This window comes from Oncorhynchus clarkii, chromosome 3 (genome assembly GCF_045791955.1).
Source record: "Oncorhynchus clarkii lewisi isolate Uvic-CL-2024 chromosome 3, UVic_Ocla_1.0, whole genome shotgun sequence".
Lineage (NCBI taxonomy): Eukaryota > Metazoa > Chordata > Actinopteri > Salmoniformes > Salmonidae > Oncorhynchus > Oncorhynchus clarkii.
The window spans coordinates 70,354,250-70,371,954 of NC_092149.1; the positions used below are offsets into that span (position 1 = coordinate 70,354,250).

The 17,705-nt window shown below is 42.2% G+C and overlaps 1 protein-coding gene across 2 annotated transcripts in view; it reads left to right on the forward strand.

Moving 5' to 3' along the window:
• The window catches only part of LOC139402846 (zinc finger MYM-type protein 2-like), a 45,579-nt gene that overhangs the window by 23,965 nt on the left and 3,909 nt on the right, over positions 1-17,705 (forward strand). For both annotated transcript variants that reach the window (XM_071146754.1, XM_071146755.1), the window contains exons 6-19: positions 2,025-2,181; positions 2,721-2,836; positions 3,461-3,586; positions 3,834-3,984; positions 7,327-7,499; positions 7,600-7,765; positions 7,849-7,883; positions 8,013-8,145; positions 8,263-8,384; positions 8,626-8,773; positions 9,226-9,360; positions 11,467-11,567; positions 11,867-12,029; positions 12,147-12,301. In XM_071146754.1, coding sequence (XP_071002855.1) covers positions 2,025-2,181; positions 2,721-2,836; positions 3,461-3,586; positions 3,834-3,984; positions 7,327-7,499; positions 7,600-7,765; positions 7,849-7,883; positions 8,013-8,145; positions 8,263-8,384; positions 8,626-8,773; positions 9,226-9,360; positions 11,467-11,567; positions 11,867-12,029; positions 12,147-12,301 — 1,881 coding nt within the window. The remainder of the gene's footprint in view (positions 1-2,024; positions 2,182-2,720; positions 2,837-3,460; positions 3,587-3,833; positions 3,985-7,326; positions 7,500-7,599; positions 7,766-7,848; positions 7,884-8,012; positions 8,146-8,262; positions 8,385-8,625; positions 8,774-9,225; positions 9,361-11,466; positions 11,568-11,866; positions 12,030-12,146; positions 12,302-17,705) is intronic.

The following is a 17,705-nucleotide window of genomic DNA, read 5'->3' on the forward strand; positions in this document are numbered from 1 at the left end:
CAGGGATTACAAGCAGGTAACATACAGTCAGAAGTGAAACAGGGATTGCAAGCAGGTAACACAGTCAGAACTGTATCAGGAATTACAAGCAGGTAACAGCCAGTCAGAACTGTATCAGGGATTACAAGCAGGTAATAGATAGAATATGTCAGGGACTACAAGAACATAACAGAGTCAGAACTTTAGAAATGCTGATGATTCAGATACTCAAATAGCCTAAAGATGGCCAGTTTTATTGCTTCTTTTATCAGGACAACAGTTTTCAGCTGTGCTAACATAATTGCAAAAGGGTTTTCAAATGATCAATTAGCCTTTTAAAATTATCAACTTGGATTAGCTAACACAACGTGCCAATGGAACACAGGAGTGATGGTTGCTGATAATGGGCCTCTGTATGCCTTTGTAGATATTCCATAAAAAATCACCGTTTCCAGTTACAATAGTCATTTACAACATTAACAATGTCTACACTGTATTTCTAATCAATTTTGATGTTATTTTAATGGACAAAAAAAAAAGCTTTTCTTTCAAAAATAAGGACATTTCTAAGTGACCCCAAACTTTTGAACAGTAGTGTATATATATATATGTGTTATCCATCTACACACAATACCCCATAATGACAAAGTGAAAACATGCTTAATATTTTTTTGAAAATGTATTGAAGATGAAATACAGAAATATCTCATTTACATAAGTATTCACACCCCTGAGTCAATACATTTAGGAGCACCTTTGGCGGTGATTACAGCTGTGAGTCTTTCTGGGTAAGTTCCTTAAAACCTTTCAAAACCTGGATTGTGCAACATTTGCCCATTATTCTTTTCAAAATTCTTCAAGCTCTGTCAAATTGGTTGTTGATCATTGCTCGACAACCATTTTCAGGTTTTGACATATATTTTAAAGTAGATTTAAGAGTCAACTCTAACTCGGCCACTCAGGAACATTCACTGTCTTCGTGGTAAGCAACTCCAGTGTAGATTTGACATTGTGTTTTAGTTTATTGTCCTGCTGAAAGGTTAATTAATCTCCCAGTGTCTGGTGGAAAGCAGACTGAACAAGGTTTTCCTCTAGGATTTTGCCTGTGCTGAGCTTCATTCCTTTTATTTTTTATCCTGAAAATCTACCCAGTCCTAAACGATGACAAGCATACCCATAAGATGATGCAGTCACCACTACGCTTGGAAATATGGAGAGTGGTACTCAGTAATGTGTCATATTGGATTTGCCCCAAACATAACGCTTTGTATTCAGGACAAAAAGTGAATTGCTTTGCCACATTTTCTTGCAGTATTACTTTAGTGCCTTGTTGCAAACAGGATGTATGTTTTGGAATATTTTTTATTCTGTACAGGCTTCCTTCATTCATTCTAGCAATTAGGTCAGTTTCGTGGCGTAACTACGATGTTGTTGGTCCATCCTCAGTTTTCTCCTATCACAGCCATTATACTCTAACTGTTTTAAAGTCACAATTGGCCTCATGGTGAATTCCTTGAGCGGTTTCCTTCCTATCCAGCAACTAAGTTAGGAAGGACACCTGCCACTTTTTAGTGACTGGGTGTATTGATGCATCATCCAAAGTGTAATGAATAACTTCACCATGCTCAAAGGAATATTCTATATTTGTGAATCTGTGTTTGAAATTCACTGCTCGACTGAGTGACCTTACAATTATCTGTATGTCAAAAATCATGTTTAACACTATTATTTGAGTCGATGCAATTTATTATGTGGCTTGTTAAGTTAATTATTACTTCTGAATGTATTTAGGCATGCCATAACAAAAGGGTTGAATACTTATTGACTCAAGACATTTCAGCTTTTCATTTTTTATTCATTTCTGAACATTTCCCCCCAAAATATTACACTTTGACATTATGGGGTATTGTATATAGGCCAGTGACCACAACATCTCCAATTTAATCCATTTAAAATTCAGGCTGGAGCACAACAAAAACTGGAAAAATTCAAGGGGTATGAATACTTTCTGAAGGCAATGTATTTGTATTCCCTTATTCCTCTAGCCCCACTCTAAGATGACAATGTGTACTGGCTGTAGTGCCATGGTCAGGTCTAGTGAAGTCACTCACTGCATCGGGGCCAGCGGCACCATGGAACCATACTGCTCCACAGCCTGCATGAACAAGACCAAGATCGCCAGCACCGCTACCACTGTCCTCGGTTAGTAGTTGTTTATACCTCACCATCAGTGCATCACTGTCCTCAATTTTCACGTTTTACTTGGATTATAGTTGAACTTTCTGAATTTAACCCTGTCTCACACATTTACATTTTAGTCATTTAGCAAACACTCTTATCCAGATCGATTTACAGGAGCATTTAGGGTTAAGTGCCTTGCTCAAAGGAACATTGACTGATTTTTCACCTAGTCTGCTCAGGGATTTGAACCAGCAACTTTTCAGTTGCTGGCCCAACGCTCTTAACCGCTAGGCTACCTGCCACATATTAGTGCACAGCCACTCTCACTCTCCAGTGAGCCCACATCTTACGTCATTCACACTGACTGTTGGTGTGGTTTCTTTGATGTGTGGAATGTGGTAAATTTGGTAGTTGAAGTTGTATCATTTTCTTCTGTGTACATATGCGTTGGCGTGTGGGTGCAGTACAGCAAGTACAATTATAAAGGTGCTGGTACTTACAGTACCTACATTTGATCATACTGTGGTTATGTGTCAAGGGGTGTTTTTGTTCCTTTACAGACTCGGAGCCCACATGCCACTTCTGTAAGAAGACATCGTTACCTCAGTACCAGGCCACGCTGCTTGAGGGGAATGTCCTAAACTTCTGCAGCTCAACGTGTGTCACCAAGTTTCAGGTATGTACCAACTCCTTTCTTTCTTTTTTAAATATCACCTTGTTAACCAGGACAAAACATTTGAATAAGAATTATAAAAGCCTATTGACAGTTAGGTTTCACGTTAGAAAGAACATGTCTAGCCTCCCGAGTGGCGCAGTGGTCTAAGGCACTGCATTGCAGTACAAGCTATGCCACAGAGATCCTGTTTGGAGTCCATATTGGCCCAGCGCCATCTGGGTTAGGGGAGGGTTTGGCCGGGAGGGATGTTCTTGTCCCATTGCGCACTAGTGACTACTGTTTTGGGCCGGGCGCAATGTACGCTGACACGTTCTCCAGTTGTAATGCTGTTTCCTCTGACACATTGGTGTGGATGGCTTCCGGGTTAAGCAGGCATTGTGTCAAGCGGGGTTGTGTTTTGGGGGATGCATGGCTCTCGAACTTCGCCTCTCCCAAGTCCGTACGGGAGTTGCAGCGATAGGACAAGACTACCAGTTGGATACCACGAAATTGGGGAGAAAAAGGAGTAAATAAAAATAAGAAAGTGCAGTGCAGTGCAACTAAACAATTAAGAAGTCCCTCACTTTCTGGTTACCTTATCTAGTTTCCTGCAGCTTAAGGAAATGTTTCTTTCTCTCTCTTCAGAATGCAAACATTCAAACAGTAACCAATGGACAGACTCCCCTGTCTACAACGAACCACAACATCCAGCTCAAATGTAATTACTGTCGAGGAGCATTCAGCCTGAAGCCTGAAACCCTGGAGTGGGAGGTACATTCACTTTGTGGTCATGAACTTGGTTTATATAACACAATTATATTATATTTTTAGTTTTATTTTTTTAAACATTTTTCAGAAAATTGAGCATTAAAGTTATTTATACACCTTTTCTGTTGAAGTCTGTGAGTGTACATGCTCAACCTCTCCCTCTGTGTCCAGGATATATATCAAGTGGTCAAGCCTCAATTAAATATGCAGGAGCATTTAACATTGTGTGGGTATGTATTTTTCCCCCCAGGATAAAGTGTACCAGTTCTGCAGTAAGATATGTTGTGAGGACTACAAGAAGCTGCACTGCATCGTCACCTTCTGCGAGTACTGCCAGGAGGAGAAGACGCTCCACGAGACGGTCAAGTTTTCTGGGGTCAAGAGGCCCTTCTGCAGCGAAGGTCTGACAATGCCCTCACTCCCTAACCTGTGTCCTTGTCAGCTAGTCTGTTTTGATTGGGAGAGTGAGAGAACCCAGAGTGAATAATACTTGTCCTCATCCCATATTTATCCATGTCCCTGACATGTTCTGCCACTAGCCTGGGCACTTTAGCCTAGTGCTGGGCAATAGGTCGAAGGAATTCGAATCATTCTCATTTATGTTTTTTTGCGTGATGTCCCAAATGCCTATATTGCAAGAATCAAGTTTTGTTGTATTTTTCGTTTTATGTCCGCTCGTCTCCTTCTCTCCTTCTGTGCTGCACGCACCTTCCCATTTACACCAGAGATCTGTATATAATGATGAGATGCACATGCTTCTGTCCTAACAATGGCAGTCGTCCCAAAGGCGGGAAGGCAAGCGACAAGATTAGGTCCAAAATTAGACCATAAAAACGCATTGGGCTTATTTTGGAAAGATTTTAGCAAGAGTGAAACATCTCGCATTGCCTCTTCCTTCAGTTTACACAAACACACCAAGCCCTTCCTCCTGCCACTCACATCAACAAAGATGAGCGATCACTTCTTCCTCTCTGACAAACGGTTTCAACTCGCTATTTGTATTTGAGTTTTTGGTCCAACAAAATCGGTCATATGGAGACTGAAACACATTGAGACATTATTTTACTGTAATAGAGGAGAAGTTAACCTTTCTAATGATTCAAATTGAGCGCAGAGCAGACAGTACTAATGGGAGTATCAATGAACATTGACTCTGGAAAAGGAATGCTAAGGTTGTCGCGCGTGGCATTGTGGTACCAAGTACTGCTAGCAGCATTTTAGCCGAAGACTGTTATACTAGCTGTCTAGTCTGTGTTTTACAAATTTGCAATAAGCATAAAACACAATCATACAGTGGGGCAAAAAAGTATTTAGTCAGCCACCAATTGTGAAAGTTCACCCACTTGAAAAGATGAGAGATGCTTGTAATTTTCATCATAGGTACACGTCAACTATGACAGACAAAATGAGGAAAAAAAATCCAGAAAATCACATTGTAGGATTTTTAATGAATTTATTTGCAAATTATGGTGGAAAATAAGTATTTGGTCACCTACAAACAAGCAAGATTTCTGGCTCTCACAGACCTGTAACTTCTTCTTTAAGAGGCTCCTCTGTCCTCCACTTGTTACCTGTATTAATGGCACCTGTTTGAACTTGTTATCAGTATAAAAGCCACCTGTTCACAACCTCAAACAGTAACACTCCAAACTCCACTATGGCCATGACCAAAGAGCTGTCAAAGGACACCAGAAACTAAATTGTAGACCTGCACCAGGCTGGGAAGACTGAATCTGCAATAGGTAAGCAACTTGGTTTGAAGAAATCAACTGTGGGAGCAATTATTAGGAAATGGAAGACATACAAGACCACTGATAATCTCCCTTGATCTGGGGCTCCACGCAAGATCTCACCCCGTGGGATCAAAATGATCACAAGAACGGTGAGCAAAATTCCCAGAACCACACAGGGGGACCTAGTGAATGACCTGCAGAGAGCTGGGACCAAAGTAACAAAGCCTACCATCAGTAACACACTACGCTGCCAGGGACTCAAATCCTGCAGTGCCAGACGTGTCCCCCTGCTTAAGCCAGTACATGTCCAGCCCCGTCTAAAGTTTGCTAGAGAGCATTTGGATGATCCAGAAGAAGATTGGGAGAATGTCATATGGTCAGATGAAACCAAAATATAACTTTTTGGTAAAAACTCAACTCGTCATGTTTGGAGGACAAGGAATGCTGAGTTGCATCCAAAGAACACCATACCTACTGTGAAGCATGGGGGTGAAAACATCATGCTTTGGGGCTGTTTTTCTGCAAAGGGACCAGGACGACTGATCCGTATAAAGGAAAGAATGAATGGGGCCATGTATCGTGAGATTTTGAGTGAAACCCTCCTTCCATCAGCAAAGGCATTGAAGATGAAACGTGGCTGGGTCTTTCAGCATGACAATGATCCCAAACACACCGCCCAGGCAACAAAGGAGTGGCTTCGTAAGAAGCATTTCAAGGTCCTGGAATGGCCTAGCCAGTCTCCAGGTCTCAACCCCATAGAAAATCTTTGGAGGGAGTTGAAAGTCTGTGTTAACCAGCAACAGCCCAAAAACATCACTGCTCTAGAGGAGATCTGCATGGAGGAATGGGCCAAAATACCAGCAACAGTGTGTGAAAACCTTGTGAAGACTTACAGAAAACGTTTGACCTCTGTCATTGCCAACAAAGGGTATATAACAAAGTATTGAGATAAACTTCTGTTATTGACCAAATACTTATTTTCCACCATAATTTGCAAATAAATTCATTAAAAATCCTACAATGTGATTTTCTGGATTTTCTTTCTCTCATTTTGTCTGTCATAGTTGAAGTGTACCTATGATGAAAATTACAGGCCTCTCTCATCTTTTTAAGTGGGAGAACATGCACAATTGGTGGCTGACTAAATACTTTTTTGCCCCACTGTATATAGAATTGTCACTCAATCTCATTCTGAGAAATAAGGCAGGCCACTAGATTTCAACATCTGAACAAAGTGGACATGCTTACAGTTGGAGACGAACAGAAGGGTGTGTTCATAACCATTCAACTGTACTACCCTGTTAGCTAGCAAACAGATCCAAGTTGGCTAAACTTGAAATATAAAGATTAGATGGCTACTCACTAGCATGCGAGCTTGTGCTTGAGAGATTGTTTAAGATCTGGGTTAATTTTCTATAGCTTAATGCCTGCCAGAAGTGAATGTGCATTATGCATGGTTCTGGTTAAATTTGAAATAACAATTGTATTTTAATGGACAGACTTGAAAGCCAGATCAGTGATTATTGCAAAAAAAGCAGGTTGATCTATTTTGATAAAATAATTACATTATTAGTACAAATCTGTCTTCTGCCCCTGAACAAGGCAGTTAACCCACTGTTCCTAGGCCGTCATTGAAAATAAGAATTTGTTCTTAACTGACTTGCCTAGTTAAATAACGGTTAAATAAAAAATGAGTGGGTCTTATGGTTGTGGAAGACTTATATTCAGCCTAGATATAACTTCACAAGACCTGAATTCATTAGATTATTGCTGACTGTTTTTAATGCAGTGGATTTGACCTTTAATTGTATAACAAAGCTTATTTAGAGAATTTTTTTCTTTTAAATGTATATATATATCGTGAATTGCCCAGAAGTTTGACATTTTTTTTTAGGCCGTATTGCCCAGCCCTACTTTACCCAGACAACACATGAGTGTATAAAGTGTGTTTGTCACTTGAGCATTGACATCGTATAACCTCTAAACGTTGTTGTCCCTATTGCCCCTCAGGTTGTAAGCTGCTTTTCAAGCAGGACTTTGCCAAGCGGCTGGGTCTGAAGTGTGTCACCTGTAACTACTGCACTCAGCTGTGTAAGAGAGGAGTGACCAGGCAGTTGGCTGGGGTGTCCAGGGACTTCTGCAGTGAAACCTGCGCCAAGAAGTTCCACGAGTGGTACTACAAGGTCAGAACGCGTACCTAAATCAGTCTCACTATGAAAAATCATATTTCTCAAAATTGTGCATCCAGGAGGTGATTTATGTGTTTCCTGTTATGTCCACCAGGCGGCACGCTGTGACTGCTGTAAGGTACAAGGGAACCTGACTGAGTCGGTGCAGTGGAGAGCAGAGATGAAGCACTTCTGTGACCAGCAGTGTCTCCTCCGCTTTTACTGCCAGCAGAATGAACCAAACCTGGCAACGCAGAAGGGCCCAGAGAACACCAGACTTGGTACTAATTTGTGTGCATTTAGACTTTTTGAAAACAAGTGCATCTGTGTGGTTGACTTACTGAACCATGTTTTCTATTGACAGGATTTGGAATACAAACTGAGGCAACCAACATTGCGGTGAGGAAAAAGTACTTAATGTTACAACCCTATAATCGTTACAGCACAGCTGACTGTAAGGTAAGGAATATTATTGTCCTTCTTTAACAAGTATCATCTGTTATCCTTGTATCATCTGTTATCTCCTAGATGTTGAGTCAGCCGTACACCGGTGGAGGGATCCTAAAGGATGTGAAGAATAAAGCTGTACTCTGCAAGCCTCTCACTATGACCAAGGCCACCTACTGCAAACCACACATGCAGAGCAAGCTCCTACAGACAGGTAGACACCTCAATATTACTGTTTGGGAAATCGAAGGTCAAACTGTGCGGCACATTATGTCTCTCACGAAGTAGTATGTCCTTGGTTTGACCTTTTGATCTGTGTGTCTGTCTCCAGATGAGGATGACTGGGTGAAGAGGGAGTACATTCCCGTGCCCATCCCTGTACCTGTGTTCATCCCAGTCCCCATGAACCTCTACGCTCAGATCACACCCATTCCCATCACACTACCTGTCCCGGTAAGAAACACCCTGGGCTCCATGGAACCAATGGAATAGTCCCAAAAGTGCAAATCCGGAATAATTTTATGCAGAAGTGTGTCCGATGATTAGAACTCTTTTGCTGTTCACATCTTGTAAATATGAGGACAACCATGGATAAGGTGGAGTAGATATTTACTCTCGAATGAGTCTTTCCAGTATTTAACACAAAAACAGTCCCTAACCAGTCAGTGGTCCCTGTCTCTCCCTCCTACCCCAGGTTCCAGTGCCAGTGTTCCTGCCCACCACACTGCAGGGCACAGAGCAGATTGTCCAGACCATCAACAAGCTGAAGGCCAAAGTCCCCACTGACCCCCATGAGGCTGACCTCTCCATGGCTGAGATGATTGCAGAGGACCAGAAGCCAGGTACACACACACACAGAAAGAAAGCCGGGTACCGACTTAATATATTCCATTTAGCAAACTCTGCGACTTAGAATCATGCGTGAACACATTTTGCTTATGGGTGGTCCCAGGAATCAAATCAACTAACCTGGCGTTACAAGCACCATGCTCTACCAACCTAGCTACAAAGGACTTCACATCCACAGTTCCAAAAGTGCAAACTCAAAACTAAATCAAGCGTGACTCAAATACTTTTAAGCGTGTCCAATGATTAGAACTTTATTGCTGTTCACATCCTGAAACTCTGTGATTGGTATTTTGTTATATGAGGACATGAAACAAACCATGGCGCTTCTTTATCCATGGCTACCGGTATGCATCTTTGTCTAGCTGAATGGGATGCACTTCTCTGCCTCATCACTGCAAGCTGCCACAGATGAAATGTTGATTGATATGTTGTGTGACTGTTTCAGATGTGAATGTGAAGAGGGAGCGAGGAGAAGGAGAGGCCAGGTCCAGCAGCAGCAGCTCCAGTAACAGCAGCTCTGAATCGGAGGCTGAGGAGAAGTATGAACCAGATCTGGACCTGGAGAACGACTTTCCTCAAGGTACGACTACTGAGCAGCATTTGACCACCATGACACTGTGAGACACTTTCTAGTCCTGTCCTCTATTGTGGAAAATGATATTATTTGACTGCTCTCTGTCTCTCAGTACAGTGGAGAGGTGCTAAACAATATCACCATGTGACATGGGTGTTTTTTAAAATATTATAGCATATCAGACAAAGGGATTTATTTAGGTATATTTATAATCAGAAGTGCATTCAGAAGGCCAGGTGTAGAATTACATTAAAATACCTAGATAATACAATAATATTATAATAAAGAACATTGCTAATACATGGATACAATAAATAATCTAGCTAATACAGGAGTACAATAATAATACAATAAATAATCTAGCCAATACAGGAATAAAATAATACAATAAGGAACCTAGCTAATACAGGACTAGAATAAAGAACCTAGCTAATACAGGACTAGAATAAAGAACCTAGCTAATACAGGACTAGAATAAAGAATCTAGCTAATACAGGAATACAATGAAGAACCTAGCTAATACAGGACTAGAATAAAGAACCTAGCTAATACAGGAATACAATGAAGAACCGAGCTAATACAGGACTACAATAATACAATAAGGAACCTAGCTAATACAGGAATACAATAAAGAACCGAGCTAATACAGGAATACAATAAAGAACCTAGCTAATACAGGAATACAATAATAATAAAATAACTAATCTAGCTAATACAGGAATACAATAAATAATATAGCTAATACAGGAATACAATAATAATACAATAAATAATCTAGCTAATACAGGACTACAATAATACAATAAGGAACCTAGCTAATACAGGAATACAATAAAGAACCTAGCTAATACAGGAATACAATAATAATACAATAAATAATCTAGCTAATACAGGACTACAATAATACAATAAATAATCTAGCGAATACAGGAATACAATAATACAATAAAGAACCTAGCTAATACAGGAATACAATAATACAATAAGGAACCTAGCTAATACAGGAATACAATGAAGAACCTAGCTAATACAGGAATACAATAATAATACAATAAATAATCTAGCTAATACAGGAATACAATAATACAATAAAGAACCTAGCTAATACAGGACTACAATAATACAATAAGGAACCTAGCTAATACAGGAATACAATAAAGAACCTAGCTGATACAGGAATACAATAATAATACAATAGAGAACCTAGCTAATACAGGAATCAAATAATACAATAGAGAAGCTAGCTAATACAGGAATACAATACAGGACTACAATAATACAATAAATAATCTAGCTAATACAGGAATACAATAATAATACAATAAATAATCTAGCTAACACAGGACTAAAATAATACAATAAGGAACCTAGTTAATACAGGAATACAATAATAATACAATAAATAATCTAGCTAATACAGGAATACAATAATACAATAAATAATCTAGCTAATACAGGACTACAATAATACAATAAGGAACCTAGCTAATACAGGAATACAATAAAGAACCTAGCTAATACAGGAATACAATAAAGAACCTAGCTGATACAGGAATACAATAATAATACAATAGAGAACCTAGCTAATACAGGAATCAAATAATACAATAGAGAAGCTAGCTAATACAGGAATACAATAAAGAACCTAGCTGATACAGGAATACAATAATACAAAAAAGACCCTAGCTAATACAGGAAGACAATAATAATACAATAGAGAACCTAGCTAATACAGGAATACAATTTAAAAAACTACGTAATATAGGAATACAATAATAATACAACTAAGAACCTGGCTAACTGAGCCCGTGACCAGCAGCTCTGGACTACGTGTTCATTAGAGAGAAGGTAGTTATGTAGCAACAGCTGTTTGATGATTCAATTCACCCACACCCCTTCTGGTAAAGGCCATTGCTAATTCACTCATTCACCTCCCTCTCCATCTGTCTGGCTTGCTTTGGCACAGCACAGTTCGGTCCAGATTGGTTCAGCTCAGTCCGGCTCACTTTAGCTCTGCCTACCTCTGTCAAACTCCAGTCTGGTGGGCTTTGAATTGGCTCATCCCTTACCTGTGTCCGTTTGTCCTGTCTGTCTGTCCTGTTTTAACCCCAGACCCTTTTCCTACACTCGAGAGCCTGGACGTGGATATGGGGTTCAACCTACCCCCTCTCCTGGCTGAGGAGAAGGATGAGGTACCCAGAGCCAGGAGACAGGTACACTACTCTAACCACCCTGACCCCTTTCATCTACCTAACCTTTCATTTCGCTCCAGTTGGAAGCAGAAGTGTGCCCAACGATTAGAACTCTATTGCTGTTCACAACCTGCCCAGGGACTGCAGTTGAAAATAAACTCTGTGATTGTTATTTTTCACGAGAACATGAAATAATAAACCATGAATGATGTTCTTATGAAGATAAACATATAAAATGGTGGAGTGGATAAGATCTCCCACACGAAGGCTTCCAACGAGACATTACAAGTCTCATTCATAGGGCTGTGTGCTTGTTTCAGGGACATAAGAGGCGAGCTGTAGAGGGAGACCCCTCTCCCCCTATGACAGAGAGGCGCTCGCTACCCCTGAGGTCTCACTACGGGGTCAACGCCTGGAAACGGTGGGCGCTGTCCTCGACTGACCAATCAGGTGACACAAAAGGGAAAGACAGGCTCAAGCAGGGTGAGTAAGCTCCGCCCACAGAAACTATTATCGTACAGCACTTGGAACCACTGGACATTCTGTATGAAAGGTGCTATATAATTAAATTGGTAAGAGATTATAATTATTTGTCCTCAGAATCTCCACCGGCCTGGTCGAAGAGTAACCTGCTCTCTCTAAAAGCGTCAGAGCTCAGCCTGGCCTTGTCCCGATTCGTCCGCGAGGTACGGCGGCCCAACGGAGAGCGCTACGCCCCTGACAGCATCCTCTACCTCTGCCTGGGCATCCAGCAGGTCAGTCACCTCCCTGTTTAGTTTCCCCTCCTCGGTCACCTTCTGTAGCCTGGTTCCATTTCAGTTTTCAGCCCTTTGCTCCTTCCCCATCAAACAGTGTTCACAGATCTGACAGATACTACTCACAGATACTACTATACATTTTATTTATTTTTTCTTCTCCACCTTTATTTAACCAGGTAGGCAAGTTGAGAACAAGTTCTCATTTACAACTGCGACCTGGCCAAGATAAAGCAAAGCAGTTCGACACGTATAACAACACAGTTACACATGGAGTAAAACAAACATACAGTCAATAATACAGTAGAAAAATAAGTCTATGTACAATGTGAGCAAATGAGGTGAGATAATGGAGGTAAATGCAATAAATAGGCCATGGTGGCGAAGTAAATACAATATAGCAATTAAAACACTGGAATGGTAGATTTGACAGTAGATGAGTGTGCAAAGTAGAAATACTGGGGTGCAAAGGAGCAAAATAAATAAATACAGTAGGGGAAGAGGTAGTTGTTTGGGCTATTTATAGATGGGCTATGTACAGGTACAGTGATCTGTGAGCTGCTCTGACAGCTGGTGCTTAAAGCTAGTGAGGGAGATAAGTGTTTCTAGTTTCAGAGATTTTTGTAGTTCGTTCCAGTCATTGGCAGCAGAGAACTGGAACGAGAGGCGGCCTAAGGACGAATTGGCTTTGGGGGTGACAAGTGAGATATACAGTGCCTTGCGAAAGTATTCAACGAACAAGTGGGAATCAACAACAAGTGGGACACAATCATGAAGTGGAACGACATTTATTGGATATTTCAAACTTTTTTAACAAATCAAAAACTGAAAAATTGGGCGTGCAAAATTATTCAGCCCCCTTAAGTTAATACTTTGTAGCGCCACCTTTTGCTGCGATTACAGCTGTAAGTCGCTTGGGGTATGTCTCTATCAGTTTTGCACATCGAGAGACTGAATTTTTTCCCCATTCCTCCTTGCAAAACAGCTCGAGCTCAGTGAGGTTGGATGGAGAGCATTTGTGAACAGCAGTTTTCAGTTCTTTCCACAGATTCTCGATTGAATTCAGGTCTGGACTTTGACTTGGCCACTCTAACACCTGTATATGTTTATTTTTGAACCATTCCATTGTAGATTTTGCTTTATGTTTTGGATCATTGTCTTGTTGGAAGACAAATCTCCGTCCCAGTCTCAGGTCTTTTGCAGACTCCATCAGGTTTTCTTCCAGAATGGTCCTGTATTTGGCTCCATCCATCTTCCCATCAATTTTAACCATCTTCCCTGTCCCTGCTGAAGAAAAGCAGGCCCAAACCATGATGCTGCCACCACCATGTTTGACAGTGGGGATGGTGTGTTCAGCTGTGTTGCTTTTACGCCAAACATAACGTTTTGCATTGTTGCCAAAAAGTTCAATTTTGGTTTCATCTGACCAGAGCACCTTCTTCCACATGTTTGGTGTGTCTCCCAGGTGGCTTGTGGCAAACTTTAAACAACACTTTTTATGGATATCTTTAAGAAATGGCTTTCTTCTTGCCACTCTTCCATAAAGGCCAGATTTGTGCAATATACGACTGATTGTTGTCCTATGGACAGAGTCTCCCACCTCAGCTGTAGATCTCTGCAGTTCATCCAGAGTGATCATGGGCCTCTTGGCTGCATCTCTGATCAGTCTTCTCCTTGTATGAGCTGAAAGTTTAGAGGGACGGCCAGGTCTTGGTAGATTTGCAGTGGTCTGATACTCCTTCCATTTCAATATTATCGCTTGCACAGTGCTCCTTGGGATGTTTAAAGCTTGGGAAATCTTTTTGTATCCAAATCCGGCTTTAAACTTCTTCACAACAGTATCTCGGACCTGCCTGGTGTGTTCCTTGTTCTTCATGATGCTCTCTGCGCTTTTAACGGACCTCTGAGACTATCACAGTGCAGGTGCATTTATACGGAGACTTGATTACACACAGGTGGATTGTATTTATCCTCATTAGTCATTTAGGTCAACATTGGATCATTCAGAGATCCTCACTGAACTTCTGGAGAGATTTTGCTGCACTGAAAGTAAAGGGGCTGAATAATTTTGCACGCCCAATTTTTCAGTTTTTGATTTGTTAAAAAAGTTTGAAATATCCAATAAATGTCGTTCCACTTCATGATTGTGTCCCACTTGTTGTTGATTCTTCACAAAAAAATACAGTTTTATATCTTTATGTTTGAAGCCTGAAATGTGGCAAAAGGTCGCAAAGTTCAAGGGGGCCGAATACTTTCGCAAGGCACTGTACCTGCTGGAACGCGTGCTACGGGTGGGTGCAGCTATGGTGACCAGCGAGCAGAGATAAGGCGGGACTTTAGCTAGCAGAGTCTTGTAGATGACCTGGAGCCAGTGGGTTTGGCGACGAGTATGAAGCAAGGGCCAGCCAACAAGAGCGTACAGGTCGCAGTGGTGGGTAGTATATGGGGCTTTGGTGACAAAACGGATGGCACTGTGATAGACTGCATCCAATTTGTTGAGTAGGGTGTTGGAGGCTATTTTGTAAATGACATCGCCAAAGTCGAGGATCGGTAAGATGGTCAGTTTTACGAGGGTATGTTTGGCAGCATGAGTGAAGGATGCTTGATTGCGAAATAGGAAGCCAATTCTAGATTTAACTTTGGATTGGAGATGTTTTATGTGAGTCTGGAAGGAGAGTTTACAGTCTAACCAGAACCGTCGTAGTGATGCTAGACGGGCGGGCAGGTGCAGGCAACGATCGGTTGATGAGCATGCATTTAGTTTTACTTGTATTTAAGAGCAGTTGGAGGCCACGGAAGGAGAGTTGAATGGCATTGAAGCTCGTCTGGAGGGTTGTTAACACAGTGTCCAAAGAAGGGTCAGGAGTATACAGAATGGTGTCGTCTGCGTAGAGGTGGATCAGAGACTCACCAGCAGCAAGTGCGACATCATTGATATATACAGAGAAGAGAGTCGGCCCAAGAATTGAACCCTGTGGCACCCCCATAGAGACTGCCAGAGACCCGGACAACAGGCCCTCCAATTTGACACACTGAGCTCTGACTGATAAGTAGTTGGTGAACCAGGCGAGGCAATCATTTGAGAAACCAAGGCTGTTGAGTCTGCCGATGAGGATGTGGTGATTGACAGAGTCGAATGCCTTGGCCAGGTCAGTGAATATGGCTGCACAGTATTGTTTCTTATCGATGGCGGTTAAGATATCGCTTAGAACCTTGAGCGTGGCTGAGGTGCACCCATGACCAGCTCTGAAATCAGATTGCATAGCAGAGAAGGTACGGTGGGATTCGAAATGGTTGGTGATCTGTTTGTTAATTTGGCTTTTGAAGACAGGGTTTTGAAGGCAGGGTAGGATAGATATAGGTCTGTAGCAGTTTGGGTCAAGAGTGTCCCCCCCTTTGAAGAGGGGGATGACCGCAGCTGCTTTCCAATCTTTGGGAATCTCAGACAACACAAAAGAGAGGTTGAACAGGCTAGTAATAGGGGTTGCAACAATTTCGGCAGATCATTTTTTAGAAAGAAAGGGTCCAGATTGTCTAGCCTGGCTGATTTGTGGGGTCCAGATTTAGCAGCTCTTTCAGAACATCAGCTAACTGGATTTGGGAGAAGGAGAAATGGGGAAGGCTTGGGCGAGTTGCTGTGGGGGGTGCAGTGCTGTTGACCTCTCAATTATAGTGGATTTATCGGCGGTGACAGAGTTTCCTATCCTCAGTGCAGTGGGCAGCTCCACGGACTTATTCTCCATGGACTTTACAATGTCCCAGAACTTTTTTGAGTTTGTGTTGCAGGAAGCAAATTTCTGCTTGAAAAAGCTAGCCTTGGCTTTTCTAACTGCCTGTGTATATTGGTTTCTAACTTCCCTAAAAAGTTGCTGTTCGATGCTAATGCAGAACGCCACAGGATGTTTTTGTGTTGGTTAAGGGGCAGTCAGGTCTGGAGAGAACCAAGGGAAACACCGTGCACCTGGCAACCTTGGTTAGCGCGCACTGCGCCCGGCCCGCCACAGGAGTCGCTGGTGCGCGATGAGACAAGGATATCCCTACCGGCCAAACCCTCCCTAACCCGGACGACGCTAGGCCAATTGTGCGTCGCCCCACGGACCTCCCGGTCGCGGCTGGTTACGACAGAGCCTGGGCGTGATCCCAGAGTCTCTGGTGGCACAGCTAGCGCTGCAGTACAGTGCCCTTAACCACTGCGCCACCCGGGAGGCCCACAAGGAAGGCATTTCAAAATAAATAACCAGGCATCCTCTACTGACGGGATGAGGTCGATATCCTTCCAGGATACCCGGGCCAGGTCGATTAGAAAAGCCTGCTCGCTGAAGTGTTTCAAGGAGCGTTTGATTGTGATGAGTGGAGGTCGTTTGACCGCTGACCCATTACGGATGCAGGCAATCAGGCAGTGATCGCTGAAATCTTGGTTGAAAACAGCAGAGGTGTATTTAGAGGGCAAGTTGGTTAGGATGAGGGAGCCTGTGTTTACGGCTTTGGGGTTGTACCTGGTAGGTTCATTGATAATTTGTGTGAGATTAAGGGCATCAATCTTAGATTGTAGGATGGCCGGGGTGTTAAGCATGTCACAGTTTAGGTCACCTAGCAGCACGCTCTGAAGATAGATGGGGGGGAAATCAGTTCACATATGGTATCCAGAGCACAGCTGGGGGCAGAGGGTGGTCTATAGCAGGCGGCAATGGTGAGAGACTTGTTTTTAGAGAGGTGGATTTTTAAAAGTAGAAGTTCAAATTGTTTGGGTACAGACCTGGATAGAAGGACAGAACTCTGCAGGCTATCTCTGCAGTAGATTGCAACACCGCCCCCTTTGGCCGTTCTATCTTGTCTGAAAATGTTGTAGTTAGGGATGGAGATTTCAGAGTTATTGGTGGTCTTCCCAAGCCAGGATTCAGACACGGCTAAGACATCCGGGTTGGCAGAGTGTGCTAAAGCAGTGAATAAAACTAACTTAGGGAGGAGGCTTCTAATGTTAACATGCATGAAACCAAGGCTTTTACGGTTACAGAAGTCATCAAAAGAGAGCACCTGGGGAATAGGAGTGGAGCTAGGCACTGCAGAGCCTGGACTCTCCACTACATCGCCAGAGGAACAGAGGAGGAGTAGGATAAGGGTACGGCTAAAAGCCATGAGAATTGGATGTCTAGGACGTCCGGAACAAAGAGTAAAAGGAGTAGGTTTCTGATGGCGATAAAATAGATTCAAGTTATAGTGTACAGACAAAGGTATGGTTGGATGTGAATACAGTGGAGGTAAACCTAGGCATTGAGTAATGATGAAAGAGATATTGTCTCTTAATTCATATTCATTGACTGAATAGTTGCAAGGGATCAGAATGGCTCCAGGCCCCCCTATATCTCTCTCTCTCTGCAGTCATGAAAGGAGAGGGCTGTTGTAG